Raw genomic sequence first — 24,998 nt, forward strand, 5'->3', positions numbered from 1 at the left:
TTTATTATTTTTAAAATTAGCAATAAAATTGCACCTCGGATAAACCTCATTGGCTATGATACTGTCACTGTGCAAAGTTTATTTTTTTAATTGAAGTATAGTTGATTTACAATGTTGTGTTAGTTCTGGTGTACAGCATAGTGATTCAGTTATACATATATATATATTCTTTTTCATTATAGGTTATTACAAGATACTGAATGTAGTTTCCTGTGCTGTACAGTAGGACCTTGTTGTTTATCTATTTTATATATAGTAGTTTGTATCTGCAAATCTCAATGTTTGACTCTTTTAAAAGCCTCCTTTAAGTAATGAATGAATGAATGAATAAATGACTCTTCCAAGCCTCCCACCACCTGCCTATTGTCATTCCCTCAGAAACTCATGCAACTGCAAAATCTAACAAGTAATTTGCTTTAGGCATTAAGGACCTTCTCTCCAATGTCATTCTTATTTGTTGGTTCTTCTCATTTAAAATACAATTTCCTAATTGTGGTGTTGTATCCTGGATGGAAACCTGGAACAGAAAAAGGATATTAGTGGAAAAACTGGTGAAATCTGAATAAAGGCTGGAGTTTAGTTAATGGTAATGTATCAATAAGTTTAATCTCTTAATTTTGAAAAATGTGCTATAGTTGTGTAAGATGTTGACATTAAGGGAACTTGAGTGAATAGTATATAAGAAGTCTCTATGTTGTCTTTGCAACTTTTCTGTAAGTATAAAATTATTTCAAGGTAAAAGTTATTAAAATATACTTAAAATAACATGTTTAAATTACTGTAGTTTTAAAAGGTACAGTAACTATGAAATTAACCTGCAGTATATCTCACCCAGAAGAATATGTGTTTTTAAATCATTATCAGTAGCATATTTCTACCTTTTTGTCTACTTTTTTGGTAACTCCCACATTGGGGGATGAGGTGAATAAAAAATGGTATCCCCAAGTAATTTTCAGTCTTTCTCCTTTAAAACACCTATCACAGATGCCAGCAAATGCTTCTTGGAGCTATAAGCACATGGCATCAGTCTGAAGAATAAGCTTTGTATTGACACTGGAAGTGAAATTAAAGGAGTAGAGATCAGCAGCTGGCTACCCACTGTCTAAAGAAGATAAACAGTGAATACCACGCACTCCCTTCCTCAAACAAGCTGTGCAATCTTTTTCCTAAATTAAAGTTCATAAGCCATAGACTGAAGGAAAGAAGATCTTCAGAGCAAACCCCATCTTTAAATAATTTTGTCAACCATATAAACCACCTTCCTCCTTCTTATAAACACACTTCACACCCAGAATCTCTAGTAAAATTCTTCCTTTCCAGCATTTTGCCTCTAAGTGGCACTTGTCAGTATCATGACGTACTTAATTGTGACAGAGAAAGGGAAATATGCTAAGAAATCTAGATTGGGTTGCGTTGGCACTAATGATGGTGTAACTTTAGCAGAGTCAATGTTCTTTAGTAAATGGGAAGATAATCTACAACATGACTAAAGGATATTAATGGTAATGCTGAGCCAGGAACCACATTCTTTCTTAAATTTTCTCCACCCCACCTATCCTGACTTCTGAGCAAAACTATCAAGAGAAAGAGGAGGAGAAAATAGTCTAAGTGATATACTGTATTTACTATAAAGGCTATGTTGCTACAAAGCAAATGCTTTGAGATGCTCTTTCAGTACCCAGGCTCAGCTGCAAGGAACCATCCCCACTTTCCTCTACCCCTCAGACTGTTCCTTCTGACCAAGGAATGCCATACTTAGGGTTTGATTAGGTAAAAAGCCTTTGAGTTTGTACCTACATAATGTTTTTATATATTAACCAATGTTGTATTTTCCTTCCGGGAGTTTCCTGTTGTTCCATTACAGGCTGATCCCCTTAGTATCAGTATCTGTTGCCTCAGAGTAGGGACATCACAGCATAAATAATGGGAGAAAGAAAAGAGTCAATTGTTGGCTCTTAAAATTCACACAGAAACAAACCAAATGCCCATCCAACGTGAACTTAGTTGAGTAAGCTGTGATATCTTCACCTGATGGAACATGTACTGCCATCAAAATAAATGATCTAGAGTGATGCACAACAATGTTGATGAAGTTAGCAATATGATATACTATGTGAAAAAAATGAAGTCCAAAAAGATTTTTCATAAGACATGATACCCCTTTAATAGAATTAAAAACCATAATTTTAAAAATTAAGTACTTTCTGTAAGACATGAAAATGTATTAAAATTACATCAAAAAAGAAAGCAAAAGCATGATAAGCATGGGATTCAGGATAATGGTTACATCAGGGAGGGCTGGCAGGGGAAGCAGGGCTATGATGGGGGTAGGACACACGGTGAGATGTAGGTAAGCTATTATTAAGGTTTTAAATTTCTAGATTTTGTTTTGAGTAGGGGTGTTTTGGGTGTGTTACAATTATTAAAAATAAATAACTATAGCACAGGGAACTAGATTCAATATCTTATAGTGACCTATAATGAAAAGGAATATATGTATGTATATGTAAGACTGAAACATTATGCTGTATACTGGAAATTGACACAGCATTGTAAACGGACCATACTTCAATAAAAAAAATAACTCAAGTCAAAGAGGGCCATATGTGGAACAATGATGAGGTGTCTCTTGAAGCAAAGACAATGATGAATCCATTTTAATATTAAATAGCAACAAATAAACTCATAGCAGAGAGAATCATTTGAGAACAACAGGTTTTGAGTTTCTTAATCCCTTAGCCTGAAACTCTGGGCATAAACAGAGAATGTGAAGAAAAGACTTTTCTGTACTCCCATATTGATATAAATGGGAGTATAAAGATCTTCCAAACGGGGGAGTCAGTGAGGCAGCAAGGAAGCTGGTAGCGAGCCCTCACTGGGGGCCCTGCATCTGGTGTCTGACACTTCACTGGGAGGCATTCTGGAGGCAGGAGGAACCGTGGACTTTCCAACCAGTTTGTGGAACCCAAGAGGAGACTGGTCCTGTGGGCCAGTCCAGATTATGTGGACTTGGAAGAAATGTCTACAGATGGGACTGAGGCAGCTGCACTGAATTTCTTGCAGCTCCAAAGAGACAAAGGAGGAAGTCTTGTATCCCATGAGGGGCATGGAAGTAGTTGAGCAAGAACTAGACCTGGGGCAGCCCTGTGGTGGAGAAGAAAGAAACGTGCAACAGTGTCCTGCTTGAATCCACAGCCAAGGACCAGAGAGGATGCTGCACGTGCAAGTAGAGGCCAGCATCTCCACTCCCACCTCCCAGCCCCTGCATCTCCCTAACCCCATTCTGGGCAAACTTTGGAAACTCCTCAAGCCTTAGATACAACTCAGGAGAAAGGGGAGGAGCCGGAAATGACTGAAAGGACCAAAAGTGACTAAGATTGACAGTCTACTACCAGCCTGAAGGAAGACAATATAGAAATTAGGTTTAGTTATGGAAGATTTAAGAAAATTACATTTCTTACACAGCTGAGCTTGTGGCCTAAGAAACCTCTGCATGTCTAAGCTGTCCAGTCCATCCCTTGGCTATTTGGGAATATGATATATGGAGACAAAGCATACGGATTAGCCCAACCTTTGCAACATAGCTGGCTGTGTAACCTACAGCAAATCACTGGGCCTCATCTCATTCATATAAAATAAGGGTGACGGCTAGAACCTAGGTCAAGCTCTGACCCTGCCAGTAACTTATCGTGGGACTTTGAACATGTCTCTTTCTTTCTCTGGGTCTCCAGTTCCTCATCTGCAATGCAAGGGAGAGAGATGAAATCTATATGTTCCTTTTAGCTCCAGCCCACCATAATTTAACTTTTGTATGGGCTTCTTTGGACTTTGAATGCACTAGATACAGATAATATCCCCTGGTTTCACTAACTTTTATTTATTTATTTGGTGATTTTATTTATTTATTTATTTATTTATTTATTTATTTATTTAGGTATAGTCAGTTTACAATGTTGTGTCAATTTCTGGTGTCAGCACAATTCTTCACTCATACATGAATATATATATTAATTTTCATATTTTTTTCACTATAAGCTACTACAAGATATCAAATATATTTCCCTGTGCTTTACAGTATAAATTTGTTTATCTACTTTATATATACCAGTCAGTACCTGCAAATATTGAACTCCCAGTTTATCCCTTCCCACATCCTCCCCACTGGCAACCACAAGTCTGTATTCTATGTCTGTGAGTCTGTTTCTTTTTCATATATAAGTTCATGTCTTTTTTTTTTAGATTCCACATATGAGTGATATCATATGGTATTTTTCTTTCTCCTTCTGGCTTACTTCACTTAGAATGACATTCTCCAGGGACATCCATGTTGCTGCAAATGGCATTATTTTATTATTTTTTATGGCTGAGTAGTATTCCATTGTATAAATATACCACAACTTCTTTATCCAGTAATCTGTTGATGGGCATTTAGGTTGTTTCCATGTCTTGGCTATTGTAAATAGTGTTGCTATGAGCATTGGGGTGCAGGTGTCTTTTTGAATTAGGGTTCCTTCTAGATATATGTCCAGGAGTGGGATTGCTGGGTCATATGGTAAGTCTATTTTCAGTCTTTTGCGTAATCTCCATATTGTTTTCCACAATGGCTGCACCAAACTGCATTCCCACCAATGGTGAGGAGGGTTCCCTTTCACTAACTTTTAATATGAAGGTAATTCTTATTTTCTTTTAAGAAGTAGACAGCCAAACTGAGTCTGTAGAGGGTCATTTATCCAGATCTATAGCCTGTCACTCAGATGACCAGAAACAGCTGAGATGTTCATATTTAACCATGAATAAGCAGCAGGATTCCTCTGCAGAGCTAAATACAGTCAATTTTTGTTATTTTTCTAAATATTATTGGCTTGGCTGTCTCTGCTTGAGAATGGTTTCGTGGGTCATGAATATAATCAGACAGCTCTCTTCTTCTAATCCAACCTCTAAAGAGAGAAGGTGGGTCTATTTATTTTTTCAGGAGTCAGTGTATAATTTTTTACTCCCTGCCCATTCTATTTATTTGCCTGTGAAACACCATGAAAATGGGGAGGTGGTGAGTGAGGAATCTGGGGATGGGGGCGCCAGGGGCTTCACTATCAGAGAGCGTGGGGAAAAGGAAAATAGAGGCAGTGGTGCATACCAAGACATGTGTAGACACATAGCCTGCAGACCTGAACACAGGGCACCATGGGGGATTGTGGGATGGGTGGGATAGTGAGGAGGTAAGAGCATGGGTCTTAGATTCAGGCAGCCATGGGTTTGAGTCCTGGTTGCACTCCTCAGTACTTGTGTGACCTTCCGAATCTGTGAAAGATGGGATGACTACCTACTTGATAGGGTTACTCTGAGGCCATTTAGAATACATGTAAATGAATTCATGTAATTCATTCAGAATACACCTTGAATACATTCAAAAGAATACATGTAAAAATAGCGTCATGCCCAGCACTTAATGAGTACCTAATAAATGATAGGTAGTATTCTGATTATTAATAATAATTACAATTCTACAGAATCACAAAGCTAGAAGGAACCCCTGAGATCACTTAACTCAGTTCGTTGATTGTGTAGATGAAGAAGCCAAGACCCAGAGAGATGAAGGGATTTGTCTGAGGGCACACAGCTAATGACAACACCAGGACTAGTTCTGGTCTCCTGAAGTGGGTCCCTAAGACCTTTTACCCCATGGCACATATATATTTTGGCAGAATTGTGATGAGGGTCGCTTTGGTCCTTTGTGTCCTTCCACCCATCCTTTTCCCATTCTGGGCTCAATCAAAAGCCCAGGTGATTCCTATCTGGGGTAGATGTCAATCCCCCAGATCTTAAGGAGGATCACGGTCAAGGAGAATGGTAAGAGCAACTTCCTCAGCATCCGGAACTACCTCCTTCTGTGCACACTTCCTGCATGCCCACTTCCTACCAGCTCTTGTACTAGATGCCGTGTTTTCTACCCAGGGAGACTGTGACAATGCCAGTGCTCATGGCTTCAGGGCTGCCCCGAGGAATTAAATAGATTATTGTCGTTTTCCTCATGAAGATCCTGGGGTGCTTTTTTCAATAAGTTTCTCCTCACCACCACCAGCAATGCAGGTATCATTTTTGACGTACTTAGGATGATTTCCAAAATAGTTAATTTCTGGACCAGCTTGGTCAATAACCAACTAGAAAAGATGTCAGAGGCCCATGGGTGCAGGATACTGAAGGCCCTCTGCTGTACCAGCCATTAACCCTTTAGATATGGATCATGGGGAGACCTTAAGCGTCCCAGGGGAGGGGCAGGAGCAGTGGAGGCTGCAGGGGACACTTGGGGACAGCAACACTTTGCCCAGTGCTAAGGAAGTATTTCAGTGCTTTAACAATGGTACGGCTGCATCAGAGAGTACTGCTACAATTCTGCCTGGATATACGCAGGTTGGGCTTTAGGCCTGGGGCTGTCAAAGAGAACCAACCAGAGGTGGACGGGCACTCTAGAAGCTTACATGTCAGACAACTATACCCATGCAAGGGTTCTAAGACAGCTGAGCAGAAGCGTGAACCCCCTACCTACAGCAACGTGTTGTTCCCAAAGTTGAGAAGTCTTCTTTCTGCCACTGCCTTAGCCGTCAAGGATTTCAACTAGTAGATACCTCAGGAGACTTAAGACTTTGTACTTAGTGCGTTTAGGCAAGGAGTCTTTTTTTTTTTTTTTTTCCACAGTGGATTGGTCTGGTATTGTTTTAAATCGGAACTGAAAAGAAAGGCACTGGTCTATGGGGGACACCGATATCTTTTTTGACGCCGATGATTTGCCATAGAGTCACTCTCCTTCTCCTTGTTTTACACAGTAAGGTGTTCCAAGAAACCGCGGTAGCACCAGCTCTCCACGATGACTCTCCAAATGCATATTTAGTCCACGTTGTTTTGAAAAAAGTCAAGCTCATCAAATGAGCGGCCTGAAGATGATAATTAAATTAAATGAAATTAATCCCAAGAACTACCATTATGGGATTGGCTGATTACATAGGTAGCTAAGACCCACTAACTACCATTTTCCCTGCTGGACTCAACGACATGTTGGTTATGGATGAATAAGTAGGAAGAGCAGCCCAGCCCTGTTCACAGAAGGAGCTCTTCTTTACGTGTCCTGTAAATCAAGGGGCAGGACAGAGTCCCCGCGTGTGCCCTGGCCTGATGGCCTCTCCCCTGAATGCTCCTTGCTGTGCTGTGCCACAATTAATCAGGCTTTCTAGGTTTTAGTTAATTTCAGGACCCCAATAAATTGGTTTGTACTGGCCTTGGTCCAGCCCTGATAATTTCACAGCCGTGTGCTTGGGAACTGTGGCAAGTTTGCACAGGACTTAGCAAGCACGGAGCAGGGGGAGACAGCATAAAAGGAACTCTTGTTTGGCTTAAGTTCCATTAATATTGGGGAAAGCTGAACTCTAAGTGACAGAAAAGCATGGCTGAACACGTGGACTTTGCAGCTGGGAGGGGATCTCTCTCTGTTTTTTCGACCCTCCCCCCAACCCAGGGTGGATTTGAAAACACTAAAATTAAATAAACCCAAACCTTAGTTTGACATTTCTCTTTGTCTGATTGTTCTCAAGTTTTTGTCTCTGATTTCACAAGAGTCCCCTGAGGAATAAGCACTGGAGCCCATAATCTAGTAAAAGGTTCATTTGGGTTTAGGCTTTTTATTTTTAAAGATATGATTCTTGGAGGGTTTTTTTTTTTTTCGATTACAGGCAGCTTCTATGACTGAGAGGTTACCACGAAAATTTAAAGGCAGTGAGAGGAGGGCTGCCTCATGAGTATAGATATTTGGGGCTGCCTGTGTAAATTAGCTGCAGTACAGAATAAGCCCAACAGCCAAGTCTTACAGGATTTCAGAGGCTCGGCAATATCTCTGAGACTTGGGTTCTAGAATGCTCTGTGGCCAGAGAAACACAGCTTGGAAGGGGCCAATAGACTGGGTGACTGGGTACCTGGAATATGATTTTATAATCAAAGACTGCTAGAGCTTGAAGGAAACTGAGAGATCATGGAATTTAACTCTAGCATTTTACAGATGGAGAAACTGAGGCCCACAAGGAGCAGGACGTAAAGATGTGATCCATCCAAGGCAGAGACAGGACTGGAGCCCAGAGTCTTAATTCTCACGTCAAAGATCCACCCAAGCTCTGATGCTGCTTCTTTTGTGGCAAAAACATATTTTCTCTAATATGAAAAGGAGGGGAAAAAAGAATTGGACACTTGGTTATGGGGCCAATGTGAGAGTGGCTGTTTAGATTTTCAGATTTTCTTGGCAAAACTCCCTGGACGTGCAGATTCTTTGCTAGGTTTTAAAACCATCCAAACACAGGGAAAACTGGAGATGAGTGTTTGACTGTGTCTACATGATGCCTAAACAGACAGTTGATTCAGTCAAAAAATATTATTCATGTTGCTGGTTTGGCAACACCACCAGTTTGTGGACTGAATCTTTCACTTTTTAACTCCTTGAGAGGCAGTAAGAGTTAGAAAAAAGAAATGTCTCAGACTGGCTCTCAGTAAACCAGACTTCCAGACCCAATTGAACCACTTACCTACCCTCTGCCCCATCCCTGGGCCTCAGTGCTCCCTGTGTAAGTTAATCAGATTCAGACTAAGTTGTCTCCAAGGTGCTGTAGAGTTTTCACCTTCTGGAGTATGATTCTCTGCACACCTAGTCATTTTCCAATAGGGGAGGTGAGAAGAGGATGTCCCTACTTGTGGTCTTTGCCATCTGCATTTGAGGCCAGCAGCCCCACAGTGCTAGTGTGAGAAGAGATTTCTGGATGTAATTCACAGCCTATTTCTATTTCACTCCCAACTTGGCTTCTAAATAGGCAGCTCACCGCTTTCCTTGGTCCCCTCCCTCAGTCCCCTTCTCATGAGAAGAAAAGGAGCCTATATTTGGTTGACAGGAAGGACTCAGCAGTACCATCAGGGGGCCTGTATTTTGTCATCTGACCTCATCAAGCTAGTGCCAACCCTTCATCAGTCCACACCTCCCTCTCACATTACCCATGCCCCCAGACTGGATAATTGGCCCCTGGGATTTTTAAAAAGAGGTGGGGAACAAGGAAGTAGTGTTGACTTAATGATGGGTTCCATGTCAGGTGTTGAATCTGACTTTTTCGGGTAGATTTCTGACTCTTAGCCTGTGAATAAGATCTCCTGGCTCCCGCCCCTACCATCCCACTTACTTTACTGAAGCTTTTTTGAGTGGATTCAAGCCAGTGGTGTTCTGGAGCCAGCTCTCACCAGCCTGTGAGAGGCAGTTGTGTGCATCACTTACCAGCTCTGCATTAAGTGACAACACATTGATAGTTTGAGATCAATCATGTTGGGGATATTTATATAACAGAAACTGGCAATTACTACAAATCAGGATTATTTTTCTTCCTAGAGAGCTATTTGTTAAATAGTTATCACTGTACACCATAATTCAAACTCAAATGCCTCTAGAGGCTAGAAAGGTAATCTGAATGAGTAAAGCAGGCCTGAAGGTAACAAGAGGGACACAATATGGAGTGGTGGGGGCTGTGGCAATTGGCGAGCACATATGCTATGTAAAAGCAGCAACCACTATTCTATTCTAGCCTATGTTACTATGCAGAGATGTCAGCCCAGTGTTGCCAGCAATTCTAATTTTTCAAGAGGAACTGGAAATCAAGGTTTTTGTGTGAAATCTCCTAATAATAAACATTAAAGATTGTTTGGAACTAATTCAAAATTTGAAAAAAAAATCCCTGTTCAGTCCAAGCAAAACATGTGTGCAGACTCTCCTCAGCCTTTGGGTCAGCAGTTTGCCATCTCTGCTCTCTAGATCCTCTGTTTCCTGCTCTTATTCCCTGGGTTATAACTCTGATGCTGAGTTGTCGGCCTTGTTTCTTAATGAGAAACAAACTTTCCTGCCTTGAGAACAGGAAAGAACAGGGAATTCAGATGTGAGAATATCCAGGTGGCTTCTTATGATTCTACCCTGTCTCGTGTCTTGTTTTCTAGTCCATGTGCCATGAAGCTGGAGAAGAGGCCCTTAGGCCCAAATCTGCATCTAACATTTGATGATGTCGTCCCGGCACCAGGACCATTCCCCAGTGCTTATGCACCTGTGTATGAGGAGAGCGTGCCTTCCATTTTGGCATCAGTCTCTCGACTGCTCCACTCGAAGGCATGTTGGTACTCTACTCTCCAGCTCACTCCCTGCCGAGAGGAAGAGGGTGGGAAATTCAGCTAATTATTGGTTTTCTCTTCCTGCTTTTATCTCTACTCTCTTCTAAAGACAGGCACACTGAAGCTTGATTAGCTAATAAAGGACTTAACTGAGTGTGGAATCTCTCTCACATTTGGCCTAAGGAATGGGGGCAGGGAAGGAAAGGGAGGATGAAAAGATCTATCAGGCACCTACTATATGTCGGGCATTATGCCAAGCCTTCCACAACAGCATTGTTAGCATCCTCTTTTTAGATGGAAAGAAACAGACTCAGAAAAGTTACATGACTTGTTGGGACTCAAACTCAGGGATGCTTGATTCTAAAACCTTAGTTCTTTTGAGGGCATCATGCTACCTCCCTGAGGAGAACTAGATGCTGTAGTTAAGACAATGAGACAGTCACTTCTGCTGGTTCTGCCGAAGAATAATAGTGGATAGCTCTGCTACCTAGCTTAGGAATAAAGGCAAATACTGTGGGATGTACATGGTGGTTCTAAGGAGCTGCCTGTGGGTACCTTGAGGTCCTATAGTAAGCTATCTAAGCAAATGCAATTTAATAGCATTCTCTATAGCAATACAGCTTCTAGGAAGGCAGTTTTGATACCGCCATATTACATTTTTCTATGCACAGTTTAACACTTGGACATATTAGATCTCCAGTTTGTTTTTATGATGTCCCTTGTTAACAAGTTTCACATACCTTTATAAGACTGCTTGAAACGTAGTTAAACTACGTGAAAAATCCTCAATCAGAAATGAACGTATTTTATGCTCTGCCCAGTTGACTCATTCATGATAATTGTGGGCATGCTACAATTTTGAATCAAGGAACACACTTCCTCTCATCTTTTAGATATTTACTATAATCCTGCACACTATTATGCATTTACCTTGATTTTTAAAATAAATATGTTCCTGAAATTTTCTATAAGCCAAATCTTGCTTTTTCAGTGGCCTTTATGATAAATCTGGAGATGTGCTCCTTTGGAGAAGACAATCACTTAAAATGTTCCTATGAATATCTTAAAATCAGTTGAAAGGAAAGTCATTTCTATAAAATACTATTCAGACCTAACACAAAACACAAATTAAAAATTACCTTGGGTTATTTTTGTTTGATAGAGTAACTGAAAGGCATAAATGGAAAATGACAGCTCAACTGAAAAGAACATATTGAACCAAAAAATGATGGCTTCTATGAATTCTATTTCCAAGATTCTAGAAGCTGCTCTCTCTGTTTACTTCTCTGGTTTTCATAAACTGTGAGGAAACAATTGTTTTTACTGGTGTTATCAGTCAGGATTTGGCAGGTTATGCTGCAAAAAGAAACAACTTCCAAATCCCAGAAGTTTAACACACATAGTTTTGTTTATTAACACGTTAGGTTTCTGAAATGAGTTGGCTGGGGGCTTTGTTCATCTTAATCACTCAGAAATTCAGACTTCATTTCAATGTAATCATTCATGATTCCTGTGGCAGTGGGAAGGGAATGGGGCAAATCCTGCACCAGCTCTTTGTTTCCACCCAGAAGTAACACATCACTTTTGCTAAGATTTCAATGGCCAAAGCAAATCAAATGGTCATGCTCTACCCCATAGCAGGAAGGTGGGTAAAGGTCTACCATGAACCTGAAAGGAAGAAAGATGGAAATATTAGATGAACCACACTAATGACAACCAATTCTGTGTTTTAGCACTTTTTAGAGATGACTAGCAGGAAGAAAATACAACAAAGAGACAAAAACTCAGTAACAAATAAGAATATATACACATGATAAAGGGGCTTACATTAAAATACAGCTTAAGGGTCCTGAAAGGTCTGTAGAGTGAATTGTCAACTTCTAAATATTGAATCAAGTATTTGATTAATACAAACTCTAGGTTAGTCTGATTTTCTGTATAAAGAAGTAAACATCCACCATAAATATCCTTCATTAATCTTTATGTGTCCTGCTATTGTTTTGAAAGTTAATCAAATAATCTGGGTTTTCCAGTTTCAAATTAGATAAGAAGCATTTAAAAGGCTAAAATTTGTATCCTCAGAACATTGTTCAGTATTAATCATTCTGTAACACCTCTATTTTCACATTCATTTCTGCCACTTTTGACAACACGGATGGACCTTGAGGGCATTATGCTAAGTGAAATAAGTCAGAGAAAGACAAATACTGTCTGATCTCACTTATATGTAGAATCTTTAAAAAAAAAAAAAAAACAGGCTTGGAAACAGAAAGTAGAATGGTAGTTGCCAGGAGCTGGAGGATGATACGGAAGGAAATGGTTAAGATGTTGGTCAAAGGGTACCAAGTTCCAGTTATAAGATAAATAAGTTTTGAAGATCTAATGCACAGGATGATGACAATAGTTAGCGTATAGTTAAGTATATAATATAACCATATTATATACTTAAAAATTACTAAGAGAGTAGATCTTAAATGTTCTCACCTCAAAGAAATGTAATTACATGAGGTGATGAATGTGTTAACTAACATTATTGTGGTAATCATTTCATAATATATGCATATATCAAATCATCATGTTGTACATCTTAAACTCATACAATGTTTTATGCCAATTATATCTCAATAAATCTGGAAAAGATTAATAAAATGAATGTGTGTTCTGCAACACATTATACCCAAGATCAGCACACAACAATCAATTGCATTAATACATACCAAGAATGAACACTGGAAATCGAAATTTTAAAAAATAACATTTACAATTGCTCCAAAGAAAATTAAATACTTAGGTATGAATCTAACAAAACATGTACAGGTTCTATATGCTGAAAACTAGAAAGCATTGATATATGAAATCAAAGACCTACAGAAATGGAGAAACATATTCTGCTGAGGGATTGGAAGACTCGACACAATGGAGTTGTTAGCTCTTTCTAAATTGATCTATAGGTTTAATGCAATTCTTATCCAAATCTGAGAAGGGTTTTTTTTTTTTTGTAGACATAGATGAGCTTATCTGAAAATTTATACAGAAAGGTACAGGACCCAGAATAGCTAAAACAATCTTTACAAAGAAGAATAGGGTGGGAGGACACTCTACTTGATATTAATCCTACCATATGCCTACAAAAGTAAGAACTGGGTGCTGTTGATGGAGGGATAGACACAGAGATCAATCGAACAAAATAGAGAAACCAGAAATAGACCCATACAATACCCAACCATTGTTTGATCAAGGAGTTAAAGCAGTTCAATGGAGGAAAGATAATTTTTAAAAAAAATGATGCTGGGCAATTGGACATTCATAGTCAAACAAGTGAACTTTGATCTAAATCTCACACCTATATAAAAATTAATTCAAATGGATCATCAATTAAAATGTAAAACTTAAAACTATGACATTATAAAACACAGGAGAGAACAGTTGGGCCTGGGACTAGGCAGAGCGTTCTTAGACTTAATGTCAAAATGCAGTCTATAAAAGGAAAAACTGATAAATTGGACTGCATCAAAATTAAAAACTTTTGTTCTATAAAATCCTATGAGAAGAGGATGAAAAGATAAACTACAATCTGGGAGAAAATATTTGCAAACTATGTGTGGAGCAAAGGACTAGTATCTAGAATATATAAAAAACTCTTAAAATTCAACTGTAAGAAAACAATCCAATTAGAAAATCTCAAAATTACATGGAGACATTTCACTAAAGAGGATATACAGATGTTAAATAAACACATGAAAAGATGGTAGACATCATTAGATACTAGGGAAATGCAATTCAAAACCACAATGATATATCCCTATACCCCTATCAGAATGGCTAAAATAAAAAATAATGACAACAACAAATGCTGACAAGGATGTAGATAAACTGGATCTTTCATTCATTACTGGTGGGAATATAAATAGCACAGCCACTCTGAAAAAGCATATGGCGGTCCTTACGAAACTAAACATGCACTTACCACACAATCCAGGAACTACACTGTTGGGCATTTGTCCCAGAGAAATGAAAACTTAGGTTCATGCAAAATCTGTAGACAACTGTTCATAGCCCCTTTATTTGTAACTGCCAAAATCTGGAATCAACCCAGATGTCCTGCAATAGATGAATGGTTAATTTCTAAGCTGTGATACATCCATACCATGGAATACTACTCAGCAGTAAAAGGAACAAACTCTTGATACTGGAATAGCTTGAATGGATTGCCAAAGAATTATGTTGAGTGAAAAAATCCACTTTCAGAAGTTTACATACTGTATGATTTCATGTAATATTCTTAAATGACAAAATTATAGAGATGGAGAAGAGTTTAGTGGTTGCCAGGGAGTAGGAAGAAGAGGAGAGAAGATAAGTGTGATCATAAAAGAGTAATACTGGAGATTCTTGTGGTGTTGGCACTGTTTAGTATCTTGATGGATGGTAGTGATCACATCAACCTACACATGTCATAAAATGTCATAGAGCTATATACACAGGCAGATGGCTGCATATAAAACTTGTGAAATTGGAATAAGGTGGATGGATTGTATTGATCTCAATTTCCTGTTTGTGATATTGTACTATAGTTATGTATGATGTTATCATTGGGAGTGAAGGGTATTTAAGATTCCTTTGAATTTATTTCTTACAATTGCATGTAAATCTATGATTATCTCCAAATAAAACATTTTTTAAAAAATGAGTATGAGATGATCTATGCTCTAGTCACCATTTAATAAATAGAGAAAAATAAGGCACAGAGATAATCATTATTGTAGCTTGAGTAAGACCTGGTAAGAAGTCTAGGTTAGGACCCAAATTGGAGTTCCCAATTCAGAAATCAAGACTGGAACTAATACAAGGACCACCAGCATTTACACTAATGAAGAACCTTTCAGAGAATTTGAGCAGCCCCCTTATACTGTTGCCAAGTATGTAAGAGATCCTGAGCAAAAACTGCCCAGTTGAAAAGAACCATTTGATCATAATAAATCATTTTAAGCTTTTAAGCCACTACGTTTTGGGATGGTTTGTTATGCAGTAATCAGAATACTACATCAAGCAAGGGGAGTCAGTGGTTGTAGCCAAATAGATGAGCTTTTAAATCTCAGTGAGTCTACTGATTTTAAATGCTAGGATATACGTTTGTCCCAAGCTATTCCCTGAAACCCATTTTCCTGAATACCTTCTAAGCACGTTGGGAGTGATGATGGGGGTTGGGGGTGCAGATACAAAGGAACTTGAACAACAAGTCCTTGCCCTTGAAGAACTCAGTGTAGTGAGACAAAACATCAGTGCATTAAATAGCATGAGAACAGTTATAAGGCAACAAATTAGCAAGTTCAAACTAATACAGTACAGCACAAATTGAATGCATGTGGCAATGTATGGCTACCCAAGCAGCAGGATGGAGCTAGACATTTTGGGCCCTGAAGGCAACATTTCAGAAAGGGCCCCCTTTTCTTTGTTAACAGTGAAATAAACATCTCCAGCAATGCAGGAGCTAGTTGTATGATAGTAACACTTTTGAAGAAAGAAAAAGGAGGTAACTTCCAGGGACAGTTATTTTTGTTTTAATTTTCCTTTGTTCTCTTTTCAGGATATGTGTTTTTTTGGCAAGACACAATTTCCTTGAACAGCAATTTCCTCACCTATAGACTGGAGATAACAGCCAGAGAGTAGTGGATTGAAAGTCAGGAAATCTGAATTGGAGTCTCAAATCTATCATTTAATAGGTGTGTGACCTTGGATACATCACCTCCCTGTCCCCTCCCCCACATCAGTTTCTTCTGTGCCAGGAAGAGATTGAGCTGAATGGTCTAGAAAGTCCTGGCCAACTCTAATGCTTGAGGCCACACACAGATAATTCAGCGTGTTGAGAGTTGAAAAAGTAATGATGATGTATGTGAAAGTGCTCTGTAAGCCATAAAGTGGCATACAGATGTTAGGAATATCAATATTATTGCAGTTCCACGTGGAAAAAAAGCCCTGCAGTTCTCCTCTAAATTTAGGGCTTAAATATAAATGGGTACTGTCTGTCAAGGCAACGCTTTCAGGCCCTTAGAGGATTCTGATAATTCTTTGTAACTATAGCTCACCGAATAAACACAAATTTGGACTAGTCTGTTGCAGGCTTACCAAGGCATCAGCAGTGCTACTGTGATTTTAAGGATGGGTTTTTGGCCCAAGACAGAATCATAGGGACTGCTAGAACAGTGGTGGCTACCTAAGGTGAGCCGCTCCAAGTTTTCAAGACACCTAACAGTTAGAAGAGGGCCTTTCCGTGGGGCTTGGGAGCCCTCTTCGTAGAAGAAAGCAGATTTCTAAATTGTCCCCTCTCCCTCCACCCACACACCCATCTCCACCCTGCCTTGAGGGACACCAACGCTTTGTCACTTTACTAGTTGCGATGTGGACTTGGGAAACGCCCCGAAATGATAAGCATCCTGCTAGGGCATAATTTTCGAGATCAGCTCATCCTGCGTCCCGCGCACCAGCTCAGTACTGGACCAGGTGCACGCAGAGAGGCCGTTGTGCGGGAGGAGAGGGGTCGCAGGCTTTCGGCTGGGAAGTTGGAAGGTAGCCGGGGTCTTCAGACCGCCGGTGCGAGCGGTGGGGAGCTCCTAGGTGCACCCAGCGCCGAGGGGGAGGAGGGGCGGGAGGAGATGTGCGGTCCCTTTAAGACCCCAACGCTCGCTTCGCCAGAGGAGGGGGGTGCCGTGGGGGCGCTGCGTGATGGGAAAGTCGCCGGCTGAGCCTCACACTTTCTCCCGATTTCTTAACTTTCGGGTTGGGGGAGCGGGAGTAAAGGCCGAGGTGCTGGGGCGGAGAGGGGCTGCCGGCTTGCAGCGGCTGCGTGCTCGCGGACTTCCCGCCCGCGCCGAGCGGCCGGCCTCTCCGGCCAAGTGGGGAGCGGGCGGCGGGCGGGCAGGTGGCCCCGGGCCGCCGCGCCCGCGCCTTGGCTCTGCCCCCGGGAGCCGAGCGAGCCGCTGCTCCCTCGTGGTGTGAGGGCGGTGATGTTTTTCCTCCCACCCACTTTTGAGTCCCCCCTCCTCCCTCGCGCACTCTAGCTCTCGCCACAACCTGCGAGCCCCAGACCTCGGAGGAGCGCCCCGGGGAGCTCCGAGCGCTTGCACGCGTGGAAGACGGAGAAGGCCAGTGGCCAGGTCAGTGAGCAGTGCCCGGCGCCCGCTTCCCCTCCCTCCCTTTCCAGCCTTTGCACAGGTGGGCTATCTCCCCCCAGGGCGACCCGGACTCCCCAGTCTGCCACCCCAACCCGCTCTACCGTCCGGGGCGCCGGACCCCCAGGCAGGTCGGGGTTGGGGGAGGGCTCGGATTCGAACTCACCACTCGCCACTCCCGCTCGGCCTGCATATCTCCAGTCTCTGAAGCTGCTGGGAGGCCACTTGGTTAACTACCTAACGGGTTCTGCAGTCGCCTTAGTAATCGTGTGTCCTGAGCCCTTTTCCTCGCTTGCTGAAGTGCCCTGGACCAGTGGGTGGTTCGTAAGTGCAAAAGTTAACGAAACAGGGCGGACAAGCGAGAGGCTCCTCTCTCCTCTGGACATGTCTCATTTTCCGGTCAGGACCACTGGGGTCAGAGTTGGAGACGCTAGGCTTGGGAAGTAACGCAGTATCGCCAGAACTTAGGGCCTGAAAAGCCTGCCTTCTAGTTTCTGCTGGCCCTGCCACGAACACTATGAGAATGGGCAGTTGAGTTGTCTGGGCTCCAGGGTGCCCGTTTTGAAGGTAGAGTTGTTGTGGGCAATAAAATGAAATGATAGAAAGCAAGGTGTCTTGCAAGCCAAAGTCAAGGCATTGTTTGTCAGTCATAGGAGCAATGACGGCATCTCGACTCTGACCAAAGACACCCAGGGCTGAAACTGCTATTTTTCAGTAGCAACCTACCACGGGTGAACTGAACTTTTCTTGTTGGGTGGTAGACTGGGGAGAGGATTTTAGCTGATGGACAGGGGCCTGAGACTCCAGTGTCTTCTTCTTGTTTGTCAGAAAGAGAATTGCTTCCCTGGGGGCTGTCCCACAGATGATAGTGAATGTGAGATTACAAGGGCAGTGAAGCCTCTTGGGAGGATTAAAGAGATAGCGTGGGGCGTGAAGAGCTAGCTGACATGGGCTCACCCCTTAGCCTTCCTTTGGGAATGCCTCTGATTCTGTTCTACCGAGGAGATGTCTTCTGAGCATAGGCAGATGCCTGACACTTGATGGCCCAGATCGCTTTGTAGTTACAGTTGGGCAAGGAGTCCTTGGTCCCTTTGCTTGATGCAAATGAACTCTGAGAAGGTGAAGGCTTGTTTCACTTGGGCAGCTTAATTAATACATGTCTTTCAGTTCTGACATGTTTCTTGTGCTCTTGGAAAGCCCACCTGCTCTCCCCAGCTCCTCAGTGTTAGTCTGGGATTTTGTTTTCTTTGTTGTTTTCTTGTTGGGGCCTGGATTCCCCCTCCCCAAATATGTCAATGGCTACATTTCTAAGTAACCTGTGAAAGAGCCAGTGCAAGTTCAATGGCCCAGCAGCCTCTGTGAAGCAGACAGGGAGTTAATGCTGAAATAACTCCAGTTAACTGGGTCAAAGTATAATTTGAAAAATTAAGGACAGTTTGGCTCTTTGCAAGTGTAAGAGTCGGCATGTTTGCTGAGCAATGCTTGCTTGTGTTTATTGCTGCAGCCCCAACAAATGTCTTGAATCAACCCCCTTCCCCAAAAGAAAAAGTTAAAGGGATAAAACGAAATTGAACAGAGACGTGTGGAGGGAACTCTCCTAGGGTTATATTTCTGCTCAGAATACAAAGGCAGGACTTCAGAATCTTGTAAATCAAAAGTGATTATTTATAAAGCGATTCACTTTCTGATGGTCTCCATCACAGCCTGGGAGGCCACACAGATGACAGGAACGCCGAAAGAGATTAATTGCTCTCTAGTCACCAACTTTTCTATTTGCTCATACCATTAGCTGAGACCTAAGAAAAGCAGAAAAATTCTCAGAGCCGTTTTCTTGCCAGCTTGAGTTATGAAGCAGTGCTACTGTTCACCGAATCACCCAACCATTGTACAAGAAAAACAACCCAGTTGGTTCTTGCTTGGGGAGACCCAAAAACTGTGGTTTCAAAAATATCCCCTGAGATCCAGATGTGATTGTGATCAATTGGATTTTGGTGGTAAAAACAAAAACAAACAAAACAAAACAAAAACAAAAAAACACCTTTCACATTTGGAGACTTGGGGGATCAGCTTATTAAAGTAGGCTCAGGAAGAAGCTCACTGGGATGGGTAACTGTGTTAAACTGTCCATTGAAATGATTTGCTTCAAGGGAACCTGGTAGCTCTCAGAAGACAGAGATAGGCATTCTGAGTGATTGAAGGTGGACCAGAAGCTCATAGAGGGGACCAGCACATCAGGAGTCAGGCCTTTGGAAGGTTACGAACATGTCCTAGGAGAATTCAGTCCTTGTTTAAGAAGCAAGGAGGAAGTAGAGAATGCAGACCAGTGCTGCAAATCCCGGTTGATAAAATAAATTATTCTCTATGATCAGTTTTTTTTGTTACATACTCATAATTTGAAACAATGGATTTTAAATTATTTGGCCAACTTCATAGCATTTAAAGTAAGAGCTATGGCATCCACAGCGTGGCCCAAAGACAATTCAGTTCTCCGGAACGATCATCTTGCATTCCATCCAGCTCTTTATACTCAATATTTAGGTTGGACCCTCTGAAGAGATCGTTGAGCTCAGTTCCCATCCAAGGTTAACCCCAGTTTGAAATGTGGTGTTTCTCGAATTATTTAAATATTTTCAAATCACCCATTTGAAGAGTTTTGCCAACTCTAAAGTCTATAGAGATGACCTATGACTGGGTATGAGCTATAGCAAACCTTCTGTGTTCTAAGACTCGAAAGGTTTAAGATTTCCACCCCTTAGACTGGAAATACAGGTCTCATATTTTTAAGAACTGTAGTTCCTTTTTTTTTTTTTGATGGCCTTTTGCATGATAATGTAGTACGAACACATTACCTATTTAAATTTGCCTGATATTCCTTAAAAACGGCCCGTTTTAAATTGCTATTTCACAAGGGACTTCGTGTGACAGGAATATGTCTGAACCATTCAGGTGTTTAAATTGCATCCATTTGCTAAGTACGTCTATCTGTTCCAGCATAGGTAGGCAAGCTGCAAATCCTTATAGATCTCATAGCAGACACAGGAGAAACATTGACCAACTTGTGCCTCATCCCTGAAAGATTAATAATAATGGTAGTCTTAAAGCTCCAATCCATTAACTTTCATTTCAGAAATTGTTTGAGTCACTGCCCATTATTTTTATCTTGTTTGCCAAAGTAGCCGTTTTGCAAGCCCCAGTTTCCCTTTTCTCCCAAAGAAAACTTCTTGAGAAATCAACTTTTAATTCCCTTAGAAATGAGGATTTCAAAATTTCTTTTTATTTTCCTATCACTTGCCCGTAAGGATTTAGCCTTAGCATTGGATAGGAATATATGTTCATCTGCTTGAATTTCCCCCTACAATCTTTGCAGGACAGGAGAGGCAAGTTCTCTTTCTTAGCGGGGTGGGGGGGGGGGCGGGGGGGAGGAACAATGCTTGCACCTATGTAGATTCGCCAGTGTTCTCCTCCCACCCCCACTGCCCTCCAAGCAAGTTAGAAGCCTAAGCATCAGAGATCTCCACTGGTTCCAGAGAATCTGCTCTAAGTCTTCGTTTGTTTGTTTGTTTGTTTGTTTGTTTTTTTCCCAACAGCTTGAGTACACCAGGCCCTGAAAGTTTCAAGTTGCCTTTTGCAGTGGCCAGAATGAGAAAAAAGTGGAAAATGGGAAGCATGAGATACATCTTTTCCTTGTTGCTGTTCTTTCTTTTCCTAGAAGGAAGCAAAACAGAGCAAGTAAAACGTAAGTGTCTTGAGTTTAAAAAAACAAGTTACTTTCTTGTAATTTTGAAAATGTGGTTATACTCTATAGGGATTGTGATTTAGCCCAAATGTGGCAGTGCCATCATTCTAAGAGAAGAAAGTGAATGTTACTGGTTTATGCATGAGTTGATAAAAGAATGAGAGCTTTGAATCGGGCCAACTAAATTTGGGGCTGTTTTTCTGATTATCATATAGTTTTCATCTCACAGAACACATGACACATTAGCCTATTTGCCTTTTCCTGTTCTAAACTGTACAAATCTCATTCCATTTTACGTAATTCTAGAAATATCTGACAGATGAGCTGGATTTTTTCCCAAATTTCAGACTCTTCAGCAAAGATTTTCAGTTTATGAAAAAGAATAACACAGGAAAAAAAAGAGAGAGAGAGAGAAAGAAAAAGTAAAGCAGGCTCTGCCTTGTTCCCTTTTGCCGGAAAACGTAGAAGGAAAAAAACCTTCACATGAACTGGATTCGGATGAAAAATCCTTTGAGGAAATTGAGATTCCAGGGACTGTGAGCAAATTGGATGCCATTTATTGAAAGGAACGTCCCCGCAAAGCCAGGGAATATTTCTAGAAAGTCAGCGATCCGTGTGATGGGCTAACACATTGGAGAAAGCAGAGCGGTAGGAAAGGGGATAATTAACCCTCCTTGCGGCCACATTTGGGAGATTTATGAGTAGCTGTTGACATCTCTACTCTTGTTAGGAGCCTTCTGCTGCCTTCACCCAGTGTGAGCCTTACCTTCTTTGGGCCACTTGCAGCCACCTCTGAGGTGGACCCTTGCTCTAAATTTGAAGGAAAAGCCGTAGCTCTGGTTCCCCTTTCTGGCTGCATCAAAAGAAGCACAAAGTGGAACTGGTCCAAGAGGGGCATTCTCTGCTCCACTGAACTTATTCATGAGAAGGAACTGTGAAAATATGCTTGGTAGGAGCTGAAACAGCATCTGAAGCCCATCACTTAAATATTTATCTCCTTTATCAGCATAAGTTCAATATATGAGGCCTGAGGCTGGCTGACTGGGAGAGCAGTGCCAAACCTATTCCACTGTTACATGTGTTTCTATCCCACTGTGATTTTCATAGTAAAGTTAGTCCTCTTCCTGGGAGAAACAGTGCTTTTGATTAGGCTTTTAAGCATGAGTGATCTGTGGTGATATCTAGTATGAGGGATACACAGAAGGAAGTTTGGCAGGGCACTGCCTCAGCAAGGAGTCTTGGATCAGCCTCTCCTCTTGTATTCCTCAACTGACCTCCTTCTCCTTCTACTTGAATTTGTAATCCGTTTCAGAACCCTCTTCTTCCAGAAGTCCTCCTTGATTTAAGTGAACGTGATAGAAAAGTTGCTTATCCGTTATCAGCTAAGCTCACAAGCAGTTGGACTTAAAAACCTTCCTCTCTTAGGAAGAAACTTCCCTTCGGGCCCTATGGCATCAGGGTGAAGCTTGCAACATTTAGAGGACCATCTCTTCTGGGAAGCCTTCCATATTCATGAAGAATTGAGGCATATTATCCATGCAACTTAGAGCTTAATTGATAAACCAAAGAAAAATATGATTTAAAAACGATCAACAGACCCCAAACTATCACTCTAATATTTCCTACTGCCTGTGAGTTTGTCCCAAGCCCTTTTGATATTCAAGTGGTGTCAAAATGATTATGTAACAGGTGGCCTAGGGAACCAGTTCTGGTCTAGTCTTTCAGGCTTATAGTCAGATAACGAAGCTAAGGTCATGGTCATTCCCTGAATGAGCCACTCGGCATCATTCTGTGTAACCACATCCACGCTAACTCTCTTGAAGACATGTGCAAAGTTATCTCTACTAAAAGGAAACTCTCAAAGCGTATGCCCTATATATGTTGCCTTGATACACGCACACACACACACACACACAGCATGCACAAAGATTTACATTGCAGCTTTAACAGGGAGAAACTAGAAGCAGTGGAGAATGGTTACATAAATGATCCATGCAATGTACTATCATGCTACCATTCAAACACTGCTTATTGAATACTTGATAGCCCTGGAAAAGGCTTATATTAACTTATTTTGAAATTTCTTAAATTTTAAAATTAATAATACTCATTGTACAAAATGACATGAGAGTATCTGAGCTTTATAAACAATGTATATTCTTCAACTTTCATCCCACTCCCTAGAGATGACCATGACTGATAGCTCGCTATGTATTCTTCCAAACTCTTTTCTCCGTATGTTATAAAAACATACATACATGTCTATAGGGTTTTTTTTCTTTTACAAAAGATGGGATTTTATATATATCTTTCCTGTAACTTGCTCTTATTCGGCAATGTATCCAGGACATTCTTCCATGTTAGAACATTGCAGTGTAACTGTACCATATTCCTTCTAATGCCTACATAGTTTCCAGTTATACTAGTGTGACATGGTTTGTTTAACCAGTCCCTATTTGTAGGTATTTAGGTTGTTTCCAGTTTTTGCTCTTACCATAAATAAGGCATTAATGAACACTTTAAGGCACTTAAGCAAGTGTTTGTGAGGAATTGTTAGGTCAAAGTGCATGTTCAGCTTTAATCTTGGTAAGAACTGTCAAATTGTCCTTCAGAAAAAGTCATATCGTTGTGTCAATTTCTGGTGTACAGCATAATGTTCCAGTCATACATATACATACATATATTCCTTTTCATACCATTTCCAATTCCTTCACCAAAAGTATTATTACTCTTGGTATTTTAGGGCTAATTTAACTAGGGAAATTGTATTTCAATTTTGCTGTGATAGTTTCCTATTACTGGAGGATCTTTGCAATTATTTTTTAATTCAGTTGTATTTCTTCAGTGAATTGGCTATTTTTCAGTTGGGTTGTTTGTCCTATTGATTTGCAGAGACTTATTTATTAACATTCTGTTATTTCAAATGTTGTTATTAACCTTTCATATTTCATGTATTATTTACCCAGTCTTCCCTTTGATTTAAGCTTTGTGTAAGTTGTGTTGTCTCGTACAGAAGTTTTACATTTTTGTGTAGTCAGATCTGCCATTCATTTCCTTTGTGGCTTGTAGACTTTTTATTCCTAGGAATGTCTCTCCCACTCCATACTCTTGTATTTTCTTCGACTACTTCTATAATTTGGTGTTTTACCCATAGTTCTATATTCCATCTGAAATTTGTGTTCACATGTGTTGTGCAATAAGGAACTACTTCTTATCTCTGGGTAGTAGATTCATGACTGTTATTTTTGTTTGTTTTTGTGCTTCTTTTATTTATTCCAAAGTTTTCACAATTGGCAAGTATTATTTTTACAACAGGGGAAAAGTCCTTTAAAGTAAAAGAACATCTTGTTTCCCGTATTTCTGTTGTCAAGTTCTAGAGAAGGGTAGGTTTGGGAGTGGAAGAAGGAAAAAGAGGGGTTTTTTAACTTAAAAAAAAAAAACTAGAAAAACTTGAGGGAACGTGTAAGTTTAAGGGTAATAAAGCTTCACATCTCTCCTTGCTGCCTGATGCCATCTTACCTAAGGAAACCAAGGTTTTTGATCTTCCACAGGCTGGTTCGAATATGAGCTCCTAGATCAAGGTGGATGCTCTGTAGCCTGTCCCCTCTCCTATTTTAGGCATCAGGGTGGAATGGGGGGTGGTGCTGTTCTGGTCAAAGATGCACACTCAATTGGTGAAGAATCTGAAGAGGTCTGGAGAAAATGCTTTATTTGCATAAAATTATTTTCACAAGGAAAAGTAGAAGTGCGTGCTACCACTTGCTAATTAGCCGGAGTTACGGTGCTCTCATGGGAGGGAAAACAGGCTCAGGAACCCAGGAAATACTGACGGTGCATTGCAGTAGATGAATGAGCCATTTGTGACTTATATGAAAGTTTGTTACTGTCCAGAAGCAGCAAGGTTTGAGGTCTTTAGCTGGGAA

At 40.9% G+C, this 24,998-nt stretch overlaps 1 protein-coding gene across 5 annotated transcripts in view; it reads left to right on the forward strand.

Annotated features, from left to right (window-relative positions):
• The first annotated feature begins 16,910 nt into the window (after window positions 1-16,910).
• The window catches only part of CHRDL1 (chordin like 1), a 123,361-nt gene continuing 115,273 nt past the window's right edge, over window positions 16,911-24,998 (forward strand). The window contains exons 1-2 of one of the 5 annotated variants that reach the window (XM_074358881.1): window positions 16,911-17,324; window positions 20,927-21,075. In XM_074358881.1, the coding sequence (XP_074214982.1) occupies window positions 20,979-21,075 (97 nt within the window). In that variant the 5' untranslated portion in view covers window positions 16,911-17,324; window positions 20,927-20,978. The remainder of the gene's footprint in view (window positions 17,325-20,926; window positions 21,076-24,998) is intronic. The other 4 variants (XM_074358879.1, XM_074358880.1, XM_074358877.1 and 1 more) reach the window with 4 other exon arrangements.

This window comes from Camelus bactrianus, chromosome X (assembly GCF_048773025.1).
Source record: "Camelus bactrianus isolate YW-2024 breed Bactrian camel chromosome X, ASM4877302v1, whole genome shotgun sequence".
Taxonomy (NCBI): domain Eukaryota; kingdom Metazoa; phylum Chordata; class Mammalia; order Artiodactyla; family Camelidae; genus Camelus; species Camelus bactrianus.